Raw genomic sequence first — 20,785 nt, forward strand, 5'->3', positions numbered from 1 at the left:
CGGGGGCCAGGTCTCTGGGTCAAACCAGCTCCTCCGCATTCCTGGGAGCACAAAGAGGCCTCCAGGAAGCCTGTGGGCGTAGTCAGCTTGGCTGGCAGGGTACAGGCCTGGGGAGGCCTCCGAGGAATGGAGGCCTGGCTTTTGTGAAGGACAGAACGGCATAAGTGAATTCAGTCAGGCCAAAATAATGACGGAGCGGAGGGAAACAATCGAAAAGGGGGACATGCTCAAGGCATTTGCCTGAATTTGCTGCTTCTTGCCCCTTTTAGTGATAGCGATAGCAGTGAAGGAAATTCAGGGAGCTCTACTCCCGCCTTCCACGTGTTCTGGCCAATGAGCACCAAGGCACTGGGATGTTTGGCAAGCACTTGGCACGGAGGCTTTTAACATTTGCACTTGAATCATGTCTTAAATTTCCAACGTTTTCTGTCTTGGCCTTCCTTGAAGGGAGTCCTCCCCTTCCGCCCCCCATCCTCACAACAGCCGTGAGGTAGGTTAGTCTGAGGGTGGGGGCCAAGAGGGAAAGGCAGCAGCAGTCATGTCAAAAAAACAGAAGGAAGAGTTCTCACGTGCCGGGAGAGACTTCAGCTTCTCCCGCTGCCCATCCTTCACTGCTGAAGGTAGGCCCTCTGCCGCTACCTCTGCCTTGGGGCACAGCAAGACACTAATAGCTGGTGTCACGATCTCTGCCCCCTGCCCTGCTGCCCCGTAGCCGCCTCTTCCGTGGCTCCGTGGGAGAGCCCCCAGGTTCGATTCCCAGCAGCATCTGCAGGTGGGGCTGGAAAGATCCCGGCCTGAAACCCTGGGGAGCTGCTGCCGGCCCAGAATGCATCCTACTGGGCGACATAGGCGAAAGGCCTCCATGATCATCAGGCAGCTCCGGGTGTCTCTGTGTTCCAGCAATGCCAAGCAGATGCCGGAGGCCGTGACGGAGGCCCTGAAGTTCGTGTTCCAGTCGGCAGGAGGCCTCTCTGCTCCGCAAGCCGAGGAGTACCTGGCCAGCTTAGAGCGGACCCACCGCTTCCAGGCTGAGACCTGGTCTTGAGTGGCCACGCGTGGACGGAGGAGGCCTCTGACCCAGAATTAAGCAGACGTGGCAAATGTGGGGTCCTGGACCCAGACCGTCACCAATAAAAGCAGGCCAGGACCATCTCTCTGAGCCCTTGGCAGCTTGGCTCCTGGATTTCGGGTCAGTGGGGGGAGGCTGCTTCAGTGTGGCCGTGGGCTTGTGGGAGACACTGCTCTTTGTTTTTCAAAATCTCAGGGCCACGGTGGGTGTGCGAGAGAGCGCCCCAGAAGGCCCCATTCAGATCTTCCCAATTTGGATGGCTTTAAAAGGGGGTTGGACAAATGCCTGAGGGAAGAGAAGGCCATCCGTGGCTACTAGTCTTGGTGGCTCCAGTATCAGGCGCAGTGTGCCTGTGTATGCCAGTTGCTGGGGAGCGTGGCGAGAGGGAAGGTGCTCTTGCACTCGTGTCCTGCTTGTGGGCTTCCCATTGGGGCAGCTGGGCAGCCACTGTGGGCACAGAGTGCTGGCCGAGATGGACCCTGGGCCAAATCCAGCCTCAGGGCCCTTCTGATATTCTTTGGTGAACACAAGTTCCAGCCCAGAACTGCCGTGCTCCGGTTGCTCTGCTTCTCTCGTTGCCCCGTTGTGCTGCTTCAGCTCCCGCCCCCCATTCTCTTGCCCCGTTCTTCTCCCTGTACGTCACCTCTGCTCAGTGAACAGCTTTGCCTCCTGCGGTTGGGGGGAGGGGGGAGCAGCAGAGTTTATGAAAAGTTCTCATATGGAGCAAGAGAGGAATCTCTCTCCCTTTCTCTCCCCATTTTCTTGCAGTACCAGAATGAGAATTGGTGCACGGTGTGGAGGGAGAGCTTCCCCCCACGCTCTTAATGCTAGAATTTGGGGTCACCCTGTGAAGCGGGAGGGCAGGAGCTTGAAGGCCGGCGTAAGAAAGACGCCCACTGGCTGGGGTGGCTTTTAAGAAGGGTTTGTGGGGGGGGGGGCGCTGCCATCACAGCCAATGGCCTGGCACGGGCAGAGCCCACCTGAACCCCCTTCCTCTGTTCTGTGTCTGGATGCCCTTTAACGTTCATGACTTTATTCCCGCCCTTCCTTGAGGGAGTTCAGGGCTGCCTCCCCTTTTACCTTCACAACAACCTTGTGCAGTAGGCTAGGCTGAGAGAGACGGAGACTGAGCCAAGGGGATTTGGACAGGGCCTCTCTGCTCTGCGCCCAGCCCCCTTGCTCCTTCACCACATGGAACTAGAGAGCTGCACAGGAGCCGGGCAGGAAAGGAGAAGGGGGGAGGCTTGAAGCCCAACGGCCTCGCTAGCCCTAAACAACTTAGCAGGCTGGAGGTGAAGAAAAGCAGTTGCCGGAACAGGCAGCGAATCCAGTAGTTTCACCCCAAGCTTGAGCCCTTTTCCCCATGGGTGGGCCCCCCGTTTGGCCCAGCTGCTTTGAACCCTCCTCCTCCTCCTCTCATGAGCTTCTTCTCTCGTGTTCCTGGCTGAGCAATGCTTCTTCCCGCCCTCATCTCCCTCTCGCCCTGGTGAGCCGGGAATGAGCGGCCTGGCCAGGCCAGGCCCAGGCTGACTCAGCCGCTTGACCCAGTCGCCTTCCTGCCTGGGAAGTGGAACAATGGGGTGAGCCAGGCCAGGCCCTGCCTGGGGTGAGGGTGGGGAAGGGACGTGCCTGGCTGCTTGGGCTGGCCGGCCCCAGCCACACATTGGCAAGGAGCCCAGAAGGAGGGGTGCTGTTGCCCTGCTGGATCCCACCACGGGCCCGTTGACCCCAGGTTCTAAGGGGGACCAGCCAGAGACCCCTGGGAAGCCCAGCAACAGCAGCAGCAGCAGCGCCAGAAGCCCCTGTCCTTGGCTTGTCTCCACCGCCTGGAACTTGGAGATAGACTCCCACCGTCCATGGGGATCGCATGGAGCCATTGCTTTAGGCTGGCAGCCCCATCCATATGCAGGGTGCTTTCCAAGGCTGAGCGCGGGGGAGCAGAGAGAGAGAGAGAGAGCTCTTCTCAATATCTGCAGCAGAAGGGGAGCAAAATGAAAGCAGGGGTGAAAAGGGGAGAACGTGCAATGGTTGCAGTTCCATCTCCTGGGAGGCTGAGCAACTCTGCATGTTTAGACAGAAAAAGCCCCCCCCCCCCTCAATCCAGCATGGTTGGCTGAGCCAGGCTGGGAGGGGGAGTACGACATCTGTCTGTGCAAGCATGCGCACAACGGCACCCTGAGCTGCATTTCCCCCTCTTAGCATGTTGGCTGTCAAGCACAGCAACGCCTCTCCCGGCAGAGGCCCAACGAATGTTTTCTTGAATGTGAGTGGACCTGTTTTAGGGCAATATATTTGAGTGACGCCATTGCGGAGTCCTGTGATTGGGCCCTAGTGAGAGGTATTTCCTCCTTCGGGAGAAGGCCACTGTGTGCAAAGCGTTTCTCCTGCCCCGAAGGGGGAAAGGCGCCCGTTTTCAAGGGGAGGGTTCAGCCACCTTAAGGGGCATGCATTTTTTCCAAAGGCCATCCCTGTGGAGGGAAGGTAGCAGGGCCTCAAGCCCTGACTCACAGCCAACGTGAATTCCATCGCCAACGAGCCGACCTGGAAGGCTGTACCTGCAGAGGCAGCCCTGCCCCCTGGGCCGGGCCAGGCAGCTGATTGGCAGCCGCGCTGGGCTCAGCCAGGGGGCTGCCTTGATTTGCACAGAGCCGTGCAAGTTGACACAGCAGCCCTGCCCTCGCCAGCCTCACAGCTGCCCGTCCTATTTGGCTGCTCGCTGGGCCTGGGCAGGTGCAGCAGAGCAAATCGCCGCACCGGCAGCGTGAAGCGCACCGAGCCTGGAGTGTCAGCCACTGGGTGGCACGAGACCAAGCCTTTCCACGGAGGAAGGGCCCGTGGGCTTTGGATCCGGGCCCTCTCCTGCAAAGCGCCTGGCAGAAGTCCCGGGCCGGGCGGGATGGGGCCGTGTGCCTGCCTGCCTGCCTGCTGGCCCTTGTGCAGTGCAGGATCTGTCCAGCTGCAAGGCAGGGGTGCCGGGGGCCTGCACAGGTGCCAGCGCTTGTCCTGAGGCAGAGCCTGAGATCGGGATGGGAATGACCCCCGCGGACTCTGAAAGAGCCCCCATGGTGGAACAGCGGCCCCTGGCGCTTGACCTGGAGCAGCCAGAAGCAGCCAGTCTGTGGGATGCCTCTCCGCCCGGCACCCTTGGCCAGGAGGCAGCACTGTGGCGGAACTGGACCCACAGCAAACCTCCAGCCATGGGCACTGAGGAAGAAGACGCTGGCCGTGAGCATGACGCAGGAGGGGCGTGCCTCCCACCTCACAGAGGTCTCCACTTGGATGACCGGCCTGTGTCGTCAGGGAGCCCGGAGGAGGAGGAGGAGGAGCCCAGCTACCCGGAGCCCGCCAACAGTGAAGAAGGGACTCCGGGCGAGTCCTCCGTGGACCCAGCAGAATCTCTGGAGCTGCCACAGCTTCCTTCCCGAGCCAAAGAAGAGGTCGGCGAGGTTGTGCTTGCCACGGGGGAAAGCAGCCTCAGGACAGCCCCTGGGCAAGAGCTGCTGTTGACGGAAGGAGACCCGGATGGGGCGGAATGTCTGTGCCTCTTGGAGCGCAAGGGCCTGGCCCCGGAGGGCAGCCAACAGGAGGCCCCGGAGTCCTCCTGCTGCATCCAGGCCGAGGGCTCCAGCAGCAGTGAGCAGGAATGCCCCATCTGTACAGAGGTGTATGACGGCGCCAGGCGCCGGCCGGCCCTACTCAACTGTGGCCACACGCTGTGCGGCCAGTGCCTGCACGCCATCATGGAGGCGGCCAGCGCCGCAGACATCGGCCGTGTGCGCTGCCCAATCTGCCGCCAGAAGACACCCATGATGGAGTGGGAGATCTGCAAGCTGCAGGAGGAGCTGCTGCTGCTGAGCGCCACGCCGGGTCCGTGCCTGGGGCCACCTGCCTTCCAGTCCCTGCCGGCCCGGCGCCCGGGCTTCTGGGGAGGCCTGGAGCACCGCTTCCAGGTCCGGTTCCTCACCAGCCGCATGATGGGCTTCCTGCCCTGCCTTCGCTACCCGCCCTGCCTGATCGGTGGCCTGGCCCGGCTGCAGCGCCGTTGCCCCTGGGGCTACCGGCTGGCGCTGCTGCTGCTGCTGGGGGCCGAGATGCTCAGCCTGCTGCTGGTCTTCCTGCCCATCGTGCTGCTCCTGCTGCTCTTCCTCATCCTGGACAAATAGGGCGCCTGGCCTGGCCCTACGAGGGGGCTGGAAAGCATGGCGGGGGCTTGGACGGCTCTTTGCCACGCAGCCTTTCCCTGACGGGTGATTCAGCAGCAGCAGCACCAAAGTCAAGGAAACAGCTGCCGCCTTCACTTCCCAGTGGAGGAGAAGGGATCCGAGGGTCCCTCTGGAAGAGAACGGCTCCCTCTCCCGCGGTTCGAAGGGCGAGGAACTTTGAACGAGCCGCAAACACGCAGGCCTCCGCACACCGCTCCGACAACTGCTCTGAGGGGAAAGCGGCACTCGCAGAATGGCGATAGTTTTGGAGTTGGGGGCAGCAGGTTTCCCTCTGGAAATTTCAGCACTAAGAACCGGAGGGGGTGGGCTGTTTGCAGTGGGGACAGGGCACTCACACAGGAGGGCCCTTAGGGGACCAAGGGGGGAGAATGCCAGGGGGCTGCCGGAGCCTGGTCTGCTGCTGGTGGTCTTTCACGTCTGAGGCTCATATGGAGCAGAAAGAGAAAAGAAAGTCTTTGCCGCCTATTGATGCTACTGCGCTTTACTGTTGCTATTGGTTAAATGTGTGATTTCATCGAAGGCCATCTCTAGCCAGGGGCATTTGGCTGTACAAATGGCCTGCGTGCCATGTGTCCTGTTTGCTGAGGAGGGACGGAGCAGTCCCGCTCCTTCCCCAGGGCCTGGACCCACTGCACTCCTTTGCTGGACTGGCAGCCGTAGCCCCCTCCTCTCACACAGCGTTCATCTCTCTTCCCTGGGGCGGGTGCAAATTATTATTATTATTATTATTATTATATTTATTTATTTATTTATATAGCACCATCAATGTACATGGTGCTGTACAGATTATACACAGTAAATAGCAAGACCCTGCCGCATAGGCTTACAATCTAATAAGGGAAGTCTCTTGGCTCATGCTCAGATGGCCTCTTTCCTCATATCCATGGTCAGGCTTGGGAATTGATAACCGCTTGGGGAAGCTGAACCATGGCTCGGGCGGCAGCCTGGCCAGATTCATGTCCAGAGGGGCAACAGGTGTCTTAGCCCGTTGCAGCAGAAACAAGGAGTTGCACGTGGATTCTGGCAGAGGCCTTTGTGAACTCCGTTGGGTGCACAGGGGCCTGACAACATGAGCAACCAGCCACAGAAGCCAGGATGCAGTTGTTTGTCCTTGAGGTGCACCCTTGGAGCGCCGGATCAGCAAGCATGTCCCTTTTCACAAGGAAGGCAGCTGCCTTCTAGTGTCACTGGGGCGCTCATTTTCATGTGCAATTTGAGAAGGTGTTGGCAAACCAAGATTCAAAAAACCTCCAGCAGATCTCAACCATCACATTATGTTATGCTGGCTGGGGGATTATGGGAGTTGTAATCCAACATGTGGAACGGCTTGTGGAAGGAGATTCGTCAACTCTCCTTTAAAGACTAGCATTTTCCGGCAGGCCTACCCAGATGAATGTGAAATCAAGAATTTTTAAGATGGGTTTGATTTGTTGTACTAATGTTCCCCGCCTCAATCCAAAGGGAGAGGCGGGTAAGATTATTATTATTATTGCTCCCAAATGTTTTTCTGCGTAGGGAGATCAACTGCAGCTTTTTAAGCTCAGCTAAAAACTTTTCTTTTTCCTAAAGCTTTTAAAACTTGATTTTGTTCTGACTTTATACTACCCAGTGCCTGTTTGCTTTCTCTTCCCCTCCTCCTTGTTTATCATGGTTTTATTAGAATGTAAGCCTATGCGGCAGGGTCTCGCTATTTACTGTTTTACTCTGTACAGCACCATGTACATTGATGGTGCTATATAAATAAATAATAATAATAATTTCTCCAACTCCTCGATCGTTTAGCTGCCTTTTTCTGTACCGTTTCCAGCCCTGCTGCCGTATCTTCGTATGGCGCGTGCAGCCTTCCCCCAGGTGCGCAAGGAAGCCGTTCCCATCACGGCCGCTCCGTTTTCACTCCCCGGCTCTCAGCTCGTTGCCGGCGTAGCGTCGGCCTATTTCACGGACCTCTTCAGCCGAACCTCTTCGCTAAGAATGAATCATTATTCCTCAAATCAGGAAGTCTCTCCGCCCCCCCCCTTTATTGGAAGTAAAGAAAACCTCCCCCTTAAACACAGCAATCCGACTTGAGCCGCGCCGCCCGCCTGCCTGCCTGCCCGCCCTTTTGCTGCTGCTTGGCGGCGCCCCTCCTTGAGCCGGGCGGCGGGCCCCCCTCCGAGCACGCCTTCCCGCGCCCCTCCGCCGCAAGGGCGACGGCGCTGAGCATTCCGGGCTAATGCCGCCAGTGCTTGGTGGGAGCCCGGAGGGGCGGCGGCAGCGTCCGCTCCGCGCGCCCGAGCCGCCTCTGCCAGCTGCCGCCTCCGAGAGGCCCTCCGACGACGCCAGAGGGAGCGCGGCCCGGCCCGGCCCGGCCCACGTGGGGACGCGCATGGGCGCGGACGGCTCAGGAAGCGGGGTGGGGGGGAGAGCAGCGCCTGCCTCGGATGTCGCCTGGCGGCAACACGCGTGAGCTTTGCAGGACCCGCCGGCGGGGCCGGGCCGCCGGGGAGAGGGAGCCTGGGCGGCGGAAGGGGCCCGGGGGCTTCCTACGGAACCCGAGCCAGGCCTCCACGCCAGCTCTTCCCAACCTGGCAGGTGTGTACGGGTCCCAGACGCGCACTCCCGCCAGCGGTGCGGAATGGTGGCGGGGCACATCTGCATGGTCCCAGGTGGAGGAAGGCAGAAGCACAGGAGCTCCGAGGCTCCCTCAGCCGAGAGCAGGAAAACGGAGCCGGCGGCGGCCCGGCCCGGCTTTCCGCGTGGTGGCATGCTGGTGCGTCGGGGCTGGGCTTCACAGAGCTTGGGCAGGATCAAAGGAGAGAGAGCGAGCAGAGCCAAAACACAGGTGTCTTGGTTAATTTAGGATCCCACCACTTTCCAGCCCCTTTTAAAAATTAATAGCGTATTTTAGGTAAATAGGCAGCTTCTGTTCTGGGCTCCGTCTCTGGTGATGCCTCCACACCTGCCCAGGGCTTCTCAGCTAGGCAGCATTGCTCTAAGCTGTACCTCGATACCAACATTGCCTTAAAAGCAGATTCCTGTTAATTTAACTATACTCTCAACTGAAACAAGAGCTCAAAAAAGACACAGCCCTTGCAGAATAAAGGTTAGGTTAAAGCAGAGAAGCTGAGACTTCACCCAGAAACTATTTTTAGTGCCGGTGCTTGGTGCCCAGGACATGTGCTCAAAAATGAGAGAGTAACTCTGAGCATATGCAAAGTGCCGCAACCAAGGCTGATCAACAGGGGTGTGGGTAGTTGTGCACTCAATTGTCTTGAGTAGTAAAACACAATATTTCAATAAGGGCCTTCTCTGCTGTGGCACCCGGCTGTGGAACGAGCTCCCCAGAGACGTCCGCTTGGTGCCTACAGTGTCCTCCTTCCGTCGCCAGCTGAAGACCTTTTTATTTTCTCGGTATTTTAACACCTAATTTAACTTAAATGTAAACTTTGCTGTTTTAATTCTATGTTTTAACCTATATCAATTTTTGCTGTGTGGTTTTATCCTGGTTGTGCTTTTTAAATTGTATTTTGTATTTGTGTTTTTAGATAGTTGGTTGTTTTTATGCTCTTCATGGTTTTAATTTTTGTGAACCGCCTAGAGAGCTTCGGCTATTGGTCGGTATAAAAATGAAATAAATTAAATAAATAAATAAGGGCAAATACCTGAAAAACCAACTGGCAGAGAGTGCTTTGCTATGTCAACAGTCGTGGGGAGGGGGGGTGACCACATCTCCCAGCTGCTTAATTTACAAATCAAATTAATTGGAGCTGGAGCCTGCCAATTCCACACCCTAGTCATAGAATCATAGAATAGCAGAGTTGGGAGTGGCCTACAAGGCCATCAAGTTCAACCCCCTGCTTGAGGAAGGAATCCACCCTAAAGCATCCCTGACAGATGCTTGTCCAGCTGCCTCTTGAAGGACTCTAGTGTGGGAGAGTCGACAATCTCCCTTGGTAACTGGTTCCATTGTTGTACTGCTCTAACAGTCAGGAAGTTTTTCCTGATGTCCAGCTGGAATCTGGCTTCCTTTAACTTGAGCCCGTTATTCCGTGTCCTGCACTCTGGAATAATTGAGAAGAGATCCTGGCCCTCCTCTGTGTGACAACCTTTCAAGTCCTTGAAGAGTGCTATCATGTCTCCCCTCAATCTTCTCTTCTCCATGCTAAACATGCCCAGTTCTTTCAGTCTCTCTTCATAGGACTTTGTTTCCAGACCCTTGATCATCCTGGTTGCCCTCCTCTGAACACGCTCCAGCTTGTCTGCGTCCTTCTTGAATTGTGGTGCCCAGAACTGGATGCAATACTTACATGAGGCCTAACCAGGGCTGAATAGAGAAAAACCAGTACCTCACACAATACTTCTATTAATGCAGAACAAAATAGCATTTGCTTTTTTTGCAGCCACATCACACTGTTGGCTCCTATTCAGCTTGTGATCTACCGCAATTGCAAGTTCCTTCTCTTTGTAGTATTGCTGAGCCAAGTATCCCCCATCTTGTAACTCTGCATTTGGTTTCTTTTTCCTAAATGTAGAACTTGGCATTTATCCCTATTAAATTTCATCCTGTTGTTTTCAGCTCAGCACTCCAGCCTATCAAGATCACTTTGAAGTTTGTTTCTGTCTTCCAGGGTATTAGCTATCCCACCCAATTTTGTGTCGTCTGCAAATATAAGCGTTCCCTGCACCTCCTCATCCAAATCTTTAAGAGCACGGGGCCCAGGACCGAGCCCTGCGGTACCCCACTCGTTACCTCTCCCCAGTTTGAGAAGGTACTGATGATAAGCACTCTTTGAGTCCGATTCTGTAGCCAACTGTGGATCCACCTAATAGTTGTTCCATCTGGCCCACTTTTAGCTAGTTTGTTAATCAGAATATCATGGGGCACTTTGTCAAAAGCTTTGCTGAACTCAAGATATATGACGTCCACAGCATTCCCACGGTCCACAAGGGAGGTTACCCGATCAAAAATTGAGATCAAATTAGTCTGACAGGATTTGTTCTTCACAAATCCATGCTGGCTTCTAGTAATCACTGCATTGTTTTCAAGGTGTTTACAGATTGACTTCTTTATGATCTGCTCCAGAATTTTCCCAGGGATGGATGTCAGACTGACTGGTCTGTAGTTCCCAGTTCCTCCTTTTTGCCCTTTTTGAAGATAGGGACGACGTTAGCCCTCCTCCAGTCGTCCAGCACCTCACCTGTCTTCCATGATTTCACAAAGATAATAGACACTTGTCCTGAAGTCCTACTGCTGGTACCTCTGAGCATGTGCAAAGTGCATTTTGCTCTCCCCCCCCCCAGTAGTTTTTTAGATTACAAAATGGGACTTCTGGTCCCCTGTACCTTTTGTTTTAGAAATTTTAAGTATTGGGGTGAGGGAAGAGACTCTAAAGATGTGAGTTCTTTTCATGTGATTATGGACCGCCCTGACTCCCCCTCCCTACTTGCTCGGTGGTTCTCATGCGCATGTACAAACTGCTTTGCTGGATCAGGGCAAAGGCCCATAGCATCCTCCATTCTGTACTGCCAAAAGATCCCTGCTGTGTCCAGGGATTTTGCAAGCAGGGGATGAGGGTTCCAGCTCTCACTCAGGCCTGGCATCCAAGGACAGACTGTCGCTGAACATGGAAGTTCCATTATGTGGCCATGAGCCCCATCAGCTCATTCTGCACCGTGTGCAGAAGCACTTCCTTTCGTCTACCCCTGAACATGATGCGCGCACACACACACACACACACACACTGGGGTCTGATACCCCAGTGAACCCATTGGCTCATCTGACTGCTGCTCTTTGGTTCCAGGAACTGCTAACCACGAGCTCATCTCCAGGCTCATCTCCGTCGCTCACCCTCTCCGCGAGTTTCTCACCTCATCACAGCGCAGCATCAGAAGAACTCGTTCCTCTTTCCACCTTGTCATAGGGTTGAAGAGCAGTTTACAGAAGTGGGTGGGGGGATAAATTAATTCAGCCTTTCCCCATGTTCAAAGTGCAAGGTTCAGACTTAGCTTTCATTTAAACACGGTGACACACACATCACGTTTCTAGCCCTTAAGATGTCAATAGTAGGTTTGAATGTACATGGACGGTGCCTGATGAATTCCCAGAAACTGTGTGTGTATGTGTGTGTGTTTCAGACAGTGAATCTCCAGGGCCACCTATGGTTCTTTGCCCTTTCCTGCATACTTCTAGTAACTTCCATACTATTCTTATGCTCTTAACAAGGCTGCATGAATTCTGCTGCTAGGTCAACGCCAGGTCTGTCTCAGTCCAGGTCCATTTCTGTGAGGCACAGGCTGCAAAGATGCTCCCAAGGGATGTGTCAGCAAAGCAACAGCCCTCCGCTCTTGTTCACCCTCGGCTTTTAGGGCTCAGGGGGCTGCGGGTGGAGTTTCTGTTTAATTTGCATCTCAGCTTTCTTCGGTGTGGGTTTGGGGTTGCCCTTTTGTGCAGTTGTGGTTGCCTGTTCATAGGACTGGCAGGTGGCTCCTGGTTTCAAAGTGACATCTTGCTGGCCAGCTCCAGCCGCTCCCTCTGATCCCAGCACCATCTTCACCATCTTGCACCAGACGCTGCAGAATAGCACCTGCCATAGTTCAATTATGGTGGAGACTTTCTCTCTCACACACACACCCAATAGCTTGTTGGAGTCACCATCTTTTTCTGGTAGCTGAATGTCAGGCAGAAATCCAATAGGTGCAGATTTTCTCCAGCATTGGCTGTGCCCATAAGAACTCCCGGTGTTGTGTCTTTGGGCCACCTGAATTCTACATCAAGATAATGAAGATTGAGGGGAGACGATAGCACTCTTCAAGGACTTGAAAGGTTGTGACACAGAGGAGGGCCAGGATCTCTTCTCGATCCTCCCAGGGTGCAGGACACGGAATAACAGGCTCAAGTTAAAGGAAGCCAGATTCCGGCTGGACATCAGGAAAAACTTCCTGACTGTTAGAGCAGTACAACAACGGAACCAGTCACCTGGGGAGGTTGTGGGCTCTCCCACACTGGAGGCCTTCAAGAGGCAGCTGGACATCCATCTGTCAGGTGTGCTTTAGGGTGGATTCCTGAATCCTGCATTGAGCAGGGGGGGGGGGACTCGATGGCCTTGTAGGCCCCTTCCAACTCTACGAATAATATGAAATCTGCTTCAGATTGAGCCCTTAATATTCTGACCTGGGGAAGCTTGAGGCCTGAAGCCTGACAAGGCTTTAGAGACCAGGAGCTGCATGGGACCCTTGCGGCATATTTCAGCCACGGGCATCCGAGAGGACAGGAAAAAGAGGAGAGCTTTCCCCCAAGAACACAGGCCCAAGAGCAGGCCCCTCTGGCTGAAGCATTGCCACACCTGACCAGCATCTTCTCCCACCTCCCTACACCCACACTTTTGCCAGCTATTTACAAATTGCACCTTGGGAAACCGGTTGGGCTTCCTGTTTTGCCCCCAGTTGGTTCTTCCTGCCCCGGAGCTCCTTCCTGTTTGTGTGCTTTTCCTTCTCAGCTCCAGCTATGCCGGTCTTTGCATGATGAGTGAGTGGCTCCTCAAAGAAATGGAAGCATCATGGCTTAGGAGACGTGGGCTTTCAGGCTACACAGAACACTTCCTTCAGTTGGATGCGGAACATCTTAAAAGAAAGGCTGGTGGTGAGGGAGGGGAAGTGGCTGTTGGGCAAGGGCCTGGATTGAGGCCCAGCCTGTGGGTCTTTCTCCATGTGCCACTGGGAGCCTTTGCAGGGCCACTGAGCCACAGCCGAGCCACGTGCAAACGGGCCTCTGTCCTGCTGGGACAGAGAAGCCACCTGACTGGGAACGCACAGCCCAGCAGCTCCTGGCACTCGACGGCCGTTCAAACCTGGCAATAGCCATTGACTGGCTGGGTGCATTCAGGGCGTGACCCTATGGAGGCTTGGGCAGAAAAAGGTCCTACAACTCCCAACATGTCCTCACAGTCCAGCATCTTTCAGCCAGATGCCCAATTGGGAAGTCCACTGGCCACGCAGGGAGGCAGAAGACCTTCGCCTCTGTGCTTAATTTATGGGAACAGAGGCCAGGATCCAGGACTTCAGAAGCCTTTGCCTTTAACTCCGCGTCTGTGAACTCTCTAGTGAGTGGGAGATGCACTCTGTGCTTGCTCAGGGGCATTTTCATCTACCCCAGCGGCTATGCTCTACCTCTGAACATGCCGAGTCATGTTTACGCAGAATCCAATTCCCTGGTCTCAGTAGGACTTATTCTCGAGGCAGCACATGCGCGACTGGAGCTTGAGTGCCCTGAAAAGCAGCTCCTGACCCACGAGGGCTGCTCCTGCTTCCCCTCTTTAACGGCGAGGCCTGCTGGCACCGAATCTAGCTCAGAAAAGCTTCTAGCACTGCCAGCTCCAGAGGGGCAAGCATGAACGCAGCGCTGGCAAACTGCCAAGCCAACAAAAGGATGCCGGCATTGTTGGCAGGTTGTTGGGGAGGGAGAGGGGGCACATCACCCCCTTGGCATGGGTCACCCACAAAGCCTTCGCCCCAGCCTCCTCCTCCTCCTCCTGGGGCTTTGCTTGTCCTCTGAAAACCTGAATCGCTTTCATACGCTGGCAGCCTGAGATTGGCACGTCAGTAACGGCGCCTGCTGCTCCTTTGCTGCCAAGACAGACGGGGTGGGTGGGGAGACATGGAGAAGAATGACGGCCAGAGGAGAAGCAGGAGGCCAGCGATGGGCAAATCCCAGCCCATGACCAGTGTGCCAAGCGGCATGGCTTAGGGCAAAGAACCTGGCCCGGCACCCCCTCCCCTCCTGGGTCAGGCAGGGCTGCTGGGCTAGTGCTGCACAAGTGGTTCCGGGATAGGGAAGTCCCAGCGCCAGCAAGGAGGCTGGCACTTCCACGGGACTGGCATTGCCATAGCCAAGGGCACCACCAAGGCAGGACAGGGAGAGCAGATCACAGGTTTGCGCCTTGGCTGCACTACAAGCATGTACTGGTTTCATACCAGTATAATCCTTGTGCCTCCCCACCCAGGGGGCATGAGAGACCCTGCCCTGCAAAAACACAATTCCCAGGCTGCCCTGGGATGAGAGGAAGGCCACAAAACAGGTTCAGCTCCATAGTGTAGACCTGTCAAGCTGCTCTGTGCGAGTTTGCAGTCACCGGCCTGCCCCCTCCGCCCCCCGCCGTTGTGGCGCCCACAGCCCTTTGCGGGACGCCAGACCCTGCTCATTCCTGCCCCACCCCGACCCACCCCTGTCCTCCTGTGCCACCAGACGGCCTGAACGGAGATGGCTCAGTGCGTCACTATTTGGGTTCAGTAGTATCATCTTTATTTGGGAGATTCAGTTATGGATTAACAAGGCTGGTATAAAACAGGAGGGGCTTCATCATGACTGGCAGCTGGAGGAATGGGCAGGGAAGGAGGGAGGGAGGGGTACCCTGCAGCCTGGTGGTCTTGGTCCCTTCTCCTTGGCAGGCTGCCACCCTCCCCTCTCCCTGGCCTGCCACAAGCTGCCTGCCCTGCGGGCCCAAGAGGGGCCTCCTAGCAGCCCAGGTAAGATGCGGTGGGCAGAGGGCTTTTTACGACATAAATTCCAGACCATTCCTGATGCCTGCATAGTGGTGGCCCCCAAGCCAAGGAGCTTCCTCAGGATCATGGCTAAAGACTCCGCCTAGCCTACCTAAGGATCTCACATAGCTCCTCTGCCCTCTGGATCAGTACCAGCTCCTGTGGGCCCAAATCCATCCTTTGAGCCAGCCAGAGCCCCATGTCCCTCACCCTGACTGGCTGGGAGCCGCTCGGAGCCCTCATGGGTCAGGTCTAGCCAGAACGATCTGCCAGCCGCCCTTTCCCAGCCCCTCCCTCCACCCCATTGCCTCTCCTCCATCGTTGGACTTGGATGTTGCCATTACTCAGGGCATCTGCTTCACCCACAGCTGGTCTTGCTGTTGGACCCCTCACCTCTCAGGGGACAACTGTGAGAAGCGCGAGGAGGGACCACGTGCCTTTTGGGCCAGTTTCTGGAAAGATGGGTGTGGCGCCTTAAGCCAAAGCTGCACTTGTCCAAAGCTTGCTGGAGAGAGCCAGCTCCCAAGTGGGCCTCTCCCCTCTCTCCCCCCCCCACAGCCATGTGGGGCTGAACCTCCACAGATGGACAACTGAGACCTGCCCCACTCTGCACGCCTCTAGTCCTGGGTGTTCACAAGATCTCTAGCAAATAAATTATGGCTTTTTTCTCACTTAGCAGAAAACCTTTTACAACCGTTGACCCCCCAAAAGACCAAACCCTGCAAGAGGAAGCTAGCATTCTGCTCCCCACCACCCACTCTCCCTCCCTCCCTCCCTCCCTCCCCGGGATCCAAACAAGCGGCTGGATTGGGTACACATAGGGAGAGGAATGTACTTTCCCTCTCCAGCTAGGAAGCAGGTGTCTTTCATGAACCGAAAGGTCTTTGTACGCAGTGCTCTTGTGACAAGGCCAGGCCCAGCTAGTTGCCTGGGGGGTGACCCACCCCCGGTTCACTGAGATCTCACTAGCTGAGGGGGAGCACAGGGTGGGTGTGTCACCGACAGGAAGGAGGCAGCCCGCCGGATGGGGACCATTTGGGGGGCTGGGCCTGCCTTTCCTCTTCCCCAACACGGACGTAAGCCAAGAAGGGTCATCGCAACCTCAATCCGTTTTATTTGACGGCAAGGCCCAAACAAGATGCATTTTTGAAACCGTGATGAGGAACACAAATCCTCCAAAATGAGGATAAAAAGAATCTCTGTCTGTCCGTTGCTTCCCTCGAGGACCTGCGTCAGGAAGATCGGGCAGCCCTACTGGGAGGTCTGCTGGCAACTCTCTTTCAATTGGCAGCCAGGAGTCGGACGCACAACAGCTTGGCCACAGAAACGGAAGCTTTGGCAAATGACTTAAGAACAGGAGCCCAAGCTGGCTCGCGGCACAGGCCCTGCCTGGCATCCCTCCTCCGGGGTTCCCATATCCCGCCACCTCATCGGCTGCTCCTCTAAACTCCAACGGCTTCCCTGCCGAGGCCGCCAATCTGGATACGACCTCAGCAGCCCTGCCGGGCCCCTGTGCTGTGAGCAGAAGGGGGGATCAGACGCTGCATTTGGTGATGGAGGCCGGGGCGGAGGACGTGGAGGGAGGGCGAGCAAGCTGGAGGGCCTGGGCTGCGAGGCCTCGCTTTCCAAACTCCAGCAGCCTTCCCGACGGCTCTTCCTCCGGCCGACATCTGGCCGCCCAGGCATCTCCCCGCTGCCAAACTGTGCCTCCGGGTCACCTTCGGCCCAGGAGTGCCAGTCGTGCTGCTTCCACCACTTAAGCACCACGACTCGCTTGTGGAGGGGCCACGGAGGCAGGCCATGCGGCCGTGCAGTCAGCAATTGCAGAAAGCTGGCCGAGCAGCAGGTGAGCCGCTCTGGGCGCCAGTGGCCAGCACGCTCTCCTCTCGCGTATGCAGTCCCGCTGCCGGGGCGGTGGAAGGGTTCGGGTGGACCCAGGGGAGTGTGGCGAACGCGCAGCTTACATGATGGTGCAGGAAGACAGCGGGTTCCGGACGTGGCACGTGCAGGCCGCCCCGCAGTACTGGCGGAAGGTCTGGTAGCAGCTGCGGTCGGCGTCGGTGCTCCACTGCACCTGGTTGGCGGCCAGGGCCTCGGCGGGCAGCCTGTTGAGGATGCTGGTGTTGACGGCCAGCGCGGCCAGGCCGTAGTCGGTGAACAGTACCGTCTCCCGCTTGCAGGTGGGGCAGGAGATGAACTTGTACTTGGGGCAGGACTCGTAGAGGATCTGCAGGCACTCCTCGCACACCGAATGCAAGCAGGAGAGGATGCGCGGGCGCTTGTTGGTGAAGTTGTACACGTGGCCGCAGGTGGGGCACTCCAGGGGCTCGCAGGGGGTGGAGGGGTGCAGCACGTACTGGTTGACGATCACCTCATCGGAGGGCGGCGGCGGCGGCAGCGGCGGCTGGCGGTGATAGCAGAAGTCGGAGCTGCCTTTGCGCTGCCCACGGTAGAGCTGCTCGCGCCGGGGCAGGGGCGGCGTCCGGGACAGCCCCAGGGGGCCCGGGTGGCCATCCAAGGCTGGGAGGTCCCCGCAGGCCTGGTTGACGATGATCTCCGACTCGGAGGGCCAGGCCCGCTTGGCCACCAGGGGCGGCTCCCGGCGGGGGGCGGGGCCGAAGCGCGCCTGAGAGTTCTGCAGCTCCGAGAACTTCTCCGGGTGGATGATCTTCATGGCCTCCATCTTGATGATGACCTGCTGCCCTTTCAGACATGACATGAGGAGGCTCTTCACATGGCTGTCCGGGGCTCTGGGTTCTCCGAGGGTCTCCTGCATGAGGCTAGATGGCTTTGGCGGCAAGCCGGCCTTTGAACCGGGCGCGGGCCGTGAAGCGGCAGTGCTGGAGGCAGCCACGGGAGCAAGGGCACATTCTGGGGCAGCGGTCGCGACAATGGCACCTTCCGGGGGGAGCACGCTGCTAGGCCGGGGGGGGCGTGCACATTCCCAGCAGGGTCGGCTGCAGGGCGGGAGGCGCGTTGGCGAAACCGTCTCGGGTGCGTGGGAGTGCCTTGCGGCCGGGCGGAGCCTTCAGGGACGGGGGGGAGGGGCTCGTTCCTCAGCCAGGGAGGCGATGTGGAAGCCACCTGTGGTGCCACCCTCTGGAACCTGGCCCAAGGAGAGGCCAGGAGGTGGCACTGGCGGGGTCCCACGCTCGACCCCCTCGCCTGCTGTGGAGTAGAGCTACAGCCACATCCCCGGGTGGAATGCGATTGGAGCGGCCTGTGCTGCAGCTGACACCCCTCCCCCACGGGCCTTGATTCCTGTTTACGTGTGAGGAGATCCCAACAGGGCTCAAGAATGTGTTTTGCAAATTCCTGCGCTCTGACTTCCCTCTCTCTCCCACTCTCCCAGTCACAGGCGTCCACGGAGTTCATTCCCTGAGGGCAGGTGCCAGGTGGAACACATCCTGCTCAGGTGCTGGGCAGCAGGCTTCTTCCAGGTCGTTGCCGGCGTCTTTGTGTGGAACTGGTGAAGGTGTCTGTCAGCTCGTCCTGGAAAACACAGCAAACCATTTTTAAAAAACAAAGCGTACGGCGGCGCTCTGCTCAACCCTTCTATCTGCCAACACAGCCGCAGAATTGGTGTGAGAGAAGTCAGTGCTCCATCCACGCAAGCTCTCTCTCCTTTGAACACCTGCCCCCCAAAAGGAGTTCTGTGGAACTCAGAAGCCTGCTTCTCATCTTGTAAAAACCAACCTGGTCCCCTGCAAGGCGTGGCTTCACTTGCCCTGTGCCAATGTCATTCTGCCCCCGCCCCCGCCCCTCTCCTTCCCACAGTGAATGTGTCCCTCAGACGAAAGTCTGCTTCTCTCCTCTCCAACGTCCCTTGCAGTCAGGTGGCTTCTTTTAACCCCCTGGGATTTGGAAATATCTCCTCTCACCACTGTTTGGTTACAAAGGAAGCAGCCTCCTGCCAGCCCAGACCCCTTGATCCAGCTAATCCTGCACCAACTACAGTTTTAATCAGATTTATGTATTTTATAGTATTTTTGTATTTAATGTTGTTCTCCACCTCAACCAAAGGGAGAGGCAGGTAAGAAATAAATAGATTTGTTGTTGTTGTTATTACACTGACCACGGCCAGTGGCTCTCTCTCTCTCTCCCTCTGGGGTCTCAGTCACAGACCCTGCCCAGCCCTGCCCAGCGCTGCTGCCGGGACGGGACCTGGAACCTTCTGCATGCAAAGTGGGGGCTCTTATCCCGCAGCATCGCCGGTGTCTGCACAGGGCCTTGACGCCTGGGCCCTTCCACGAGATGCCTGGTGCTCTGCAAAACCACGCTCTCCTTTTCGTTTCTGAAGCAGCAGCTTTGGAGAACACATTTGGAGACGCGGAAAGGGCAAGTGCTCAGGCCGGGCTCCTGGGGAGACGCACACGCTCCAGCAGACCTCCCCGGATTGCTTCCTTGCTATCTCCACCCAGCGTGTCTGGGCAAAAGCGGGTGCTTCCCTCTTCTTGAGCAAGGACTGTTTAAAATGTTTTTAGGATGCTTTTAACAATGTATATTATGTTTTAATTGAGTATTATGTATTTTATCGTTTATTGTTGATCCCCACCTCGATCAAAATGGAGAGGTGGGCAAGAAATAAAATTATTATTATCATTATTATTATTATTGAGTGTGAAAAGTGCCCCATCATTGCAAGCCCTCTGCAAGCCCTTTAGCAATTATGACGGTTGCTAAATTTTGCCATAGGAAAGAAGCAGCCTGAAGCCATACGGCCCTGCAGATGCCAGCACGAGGAAGAATTTCCCTGGAAACACAGGGGGTCACAGACAGGCTACACCTGAGCATGTGCAATGCAGAGCTGTTCCAAAATGAAGAGTGCTGAAAATGAAGGACAGACTTCCCCCCCCCTCACACACACACACACACACACACACGTACTCACGCGCGTGCGCACACACTCCTGGTGCCGGGCTTGGGAAAGGAGCGGGCGGCGGTTTCCCACTGTGCTAATTTCACCAGCCCACGACTCAAATGAACAGCACACTCCGACGTCAGGCCCGCTTCCGACGCCCGGTGCATGCGCCTCCATCCCACACCAAGCACAGGCAACGTTTCCGAGCTCTGCCAACGTCTCTTCTGCATCCGAGAGCCACAATGCACACACACATGCAGCCTGCAGCGCCACTCCTGCTCCACCTCCCAGCCCCTCCTCACACTCAAGCCGCATCTCAACCACAGACTTGGATTGCTTCAGTAGTCATTTCCTCTCCCCGGGACAGCAGAGCTCTAACCAAAGGAGGCGAGAGACACCGAGAATTTGAAATGATATTGCACTGCTTCACAGGAGTGGGAGTATGTGAGCTTTCCAGCTTCACAGGACTCTTCCCTTTGAGAAGTGGGGTCATGTGTTGACCAAGTGTGCAAGGTGGTCCAAACTCACCATAGCCATCAGTACACGAGATGGACTTAGGCAAGCTGCTAGTCCTTCAGGCTCAGGCCCCACATCTGCAGTTTGGGGGTGAATAATCATAATACTGGCCTGCCTAAGATGCAAAACATTTTGGAGCACTTGAAACATTGCATATATTCCGCCAGGATGGAAATGAAACTAAATGGGACAGAGATTGGCAACATAGAACAAGTTAGGATGCATTGATGTGGACCAACTTTGTTTTATGGTGGAAGCTTGTGAGTCACACAGGGCTCTTCTGCTTCAAGCTGAGTTTTGTTTTCCTGAACATCAGGAAACCTTTAGTAGAAAAGAGACATTGTTGTGACACCACTGGTGCTTACGGAGTTATGCCCGGTTAGTCTTCCTTTCCCCAGCAATGTCCACAGACATTTCCGTCTTCAGAGAAAGGAAGTATGGGTGGAGAAAACTCTTTTGAAAAACCACAGCCTAAAAGTGGTCTACAGAAGCATCACTTCCCTGGGCATGCACACATATCTCTTTTGTCCTACTACAGAATCCAGTCAAATAGATCCTGCAGGTTTTGAAATAGCACCAAACCCTACCAAACCTCTTTAG

The 20,785-nt window shown here is 56.2% G+C and overlaps 3 protein-coding genes across 4 annotated transcripts in view; 2 read left to right on the forward strand and 1 right to left on the reverse strand.

Moving 5' to 3' along the window:
• NDOR1 (NADPH dependent diflavin oxidoreductase 1) overlaps positions 1-1,152 on the forward strand; it is a 28,282-nt gene extending 27,130 nt beyond the window's left edge. For both annotated transcript variants that reach the window (XM_063144824.1, XM_063144825.1), the window contains one exon: positions 901-1,152. In XM_063144824.1, the coding sequence (XP_063000894.1) occupies positions 901-1,045 (145 nt within the window). In that variant the 3' untranslated portion in view covers positions 1,046-1,152. The remainder of the gene's footprint in view (positions 1-900) is intronic.
• Positions 1,153-4,095: 2,943 nt separating this feature from the next.
• Positions 4,096-5,613, forward strand: LOC134411232 (uncharacterized). Its single transcript, XM_063144947.1, has one exon. It carries the CDS (start codon positions 4,096-4,098, stop codon positions 5,230-5,232), a length of 1,137 nt encoding a protein of 378 aa, XP_063001017.1. The 3' UTR covers positions 5,233-5,613.
• An 11,070-nt stretch (positions 5,614-16,683) lies between these two features.
• On the reverse strand, positions 16,684-17,842 carry RNF208 (ring finger protein 208). Its single transcript, XM_063144595.1, has one exon. It carries the CDS (start codon positions 17,582-17,584, stop codon positions 16,769-16,771), a length of 816 nt encoding a protein of 271 aa, XP_063000665.1. The 5' UTR covers positions 17,585-17,842; the 3' UTR covers positions 16,684-16,768.
• Positions 17,843-20,785: the final 2,943 nt, after the last annotated feature.

Source organism: Elgaria multicarinata, chromosome 19 (genome assembly GCF_023053635.1).
Source record: "Elgaria multicarinata webbii isolate HBS135686 ecotype San Diego chromosome 19, rElgMul1.1.pri, whole genome shotgun sequence".
In the NCBI taxonomy this organism is placed as follows: domain Eukaryota; kingdom Metazoa; phylum Chordata; class Lepidosauria; order Squamata; family Anguidae; genus Elgaria; species Elgaria multicarinata.

Excerpts from the sequence above, each read along its gene's own strand:
- LOC134411232 (XM_063144947.1), top strand. The coding sequence starts at position 4,096 with ATGGGAATGACCCCCGCGGACTCTGAAAGAGCCCCCATGGTGGAACAG.
- RNF208 (XM_063144595.1), bottom strand. The coding sequence starts at position 17,584 with ATGCAGGAGACCCTCGGAGAACCCAGAGCCCCGGACAGCCATGTGAAG.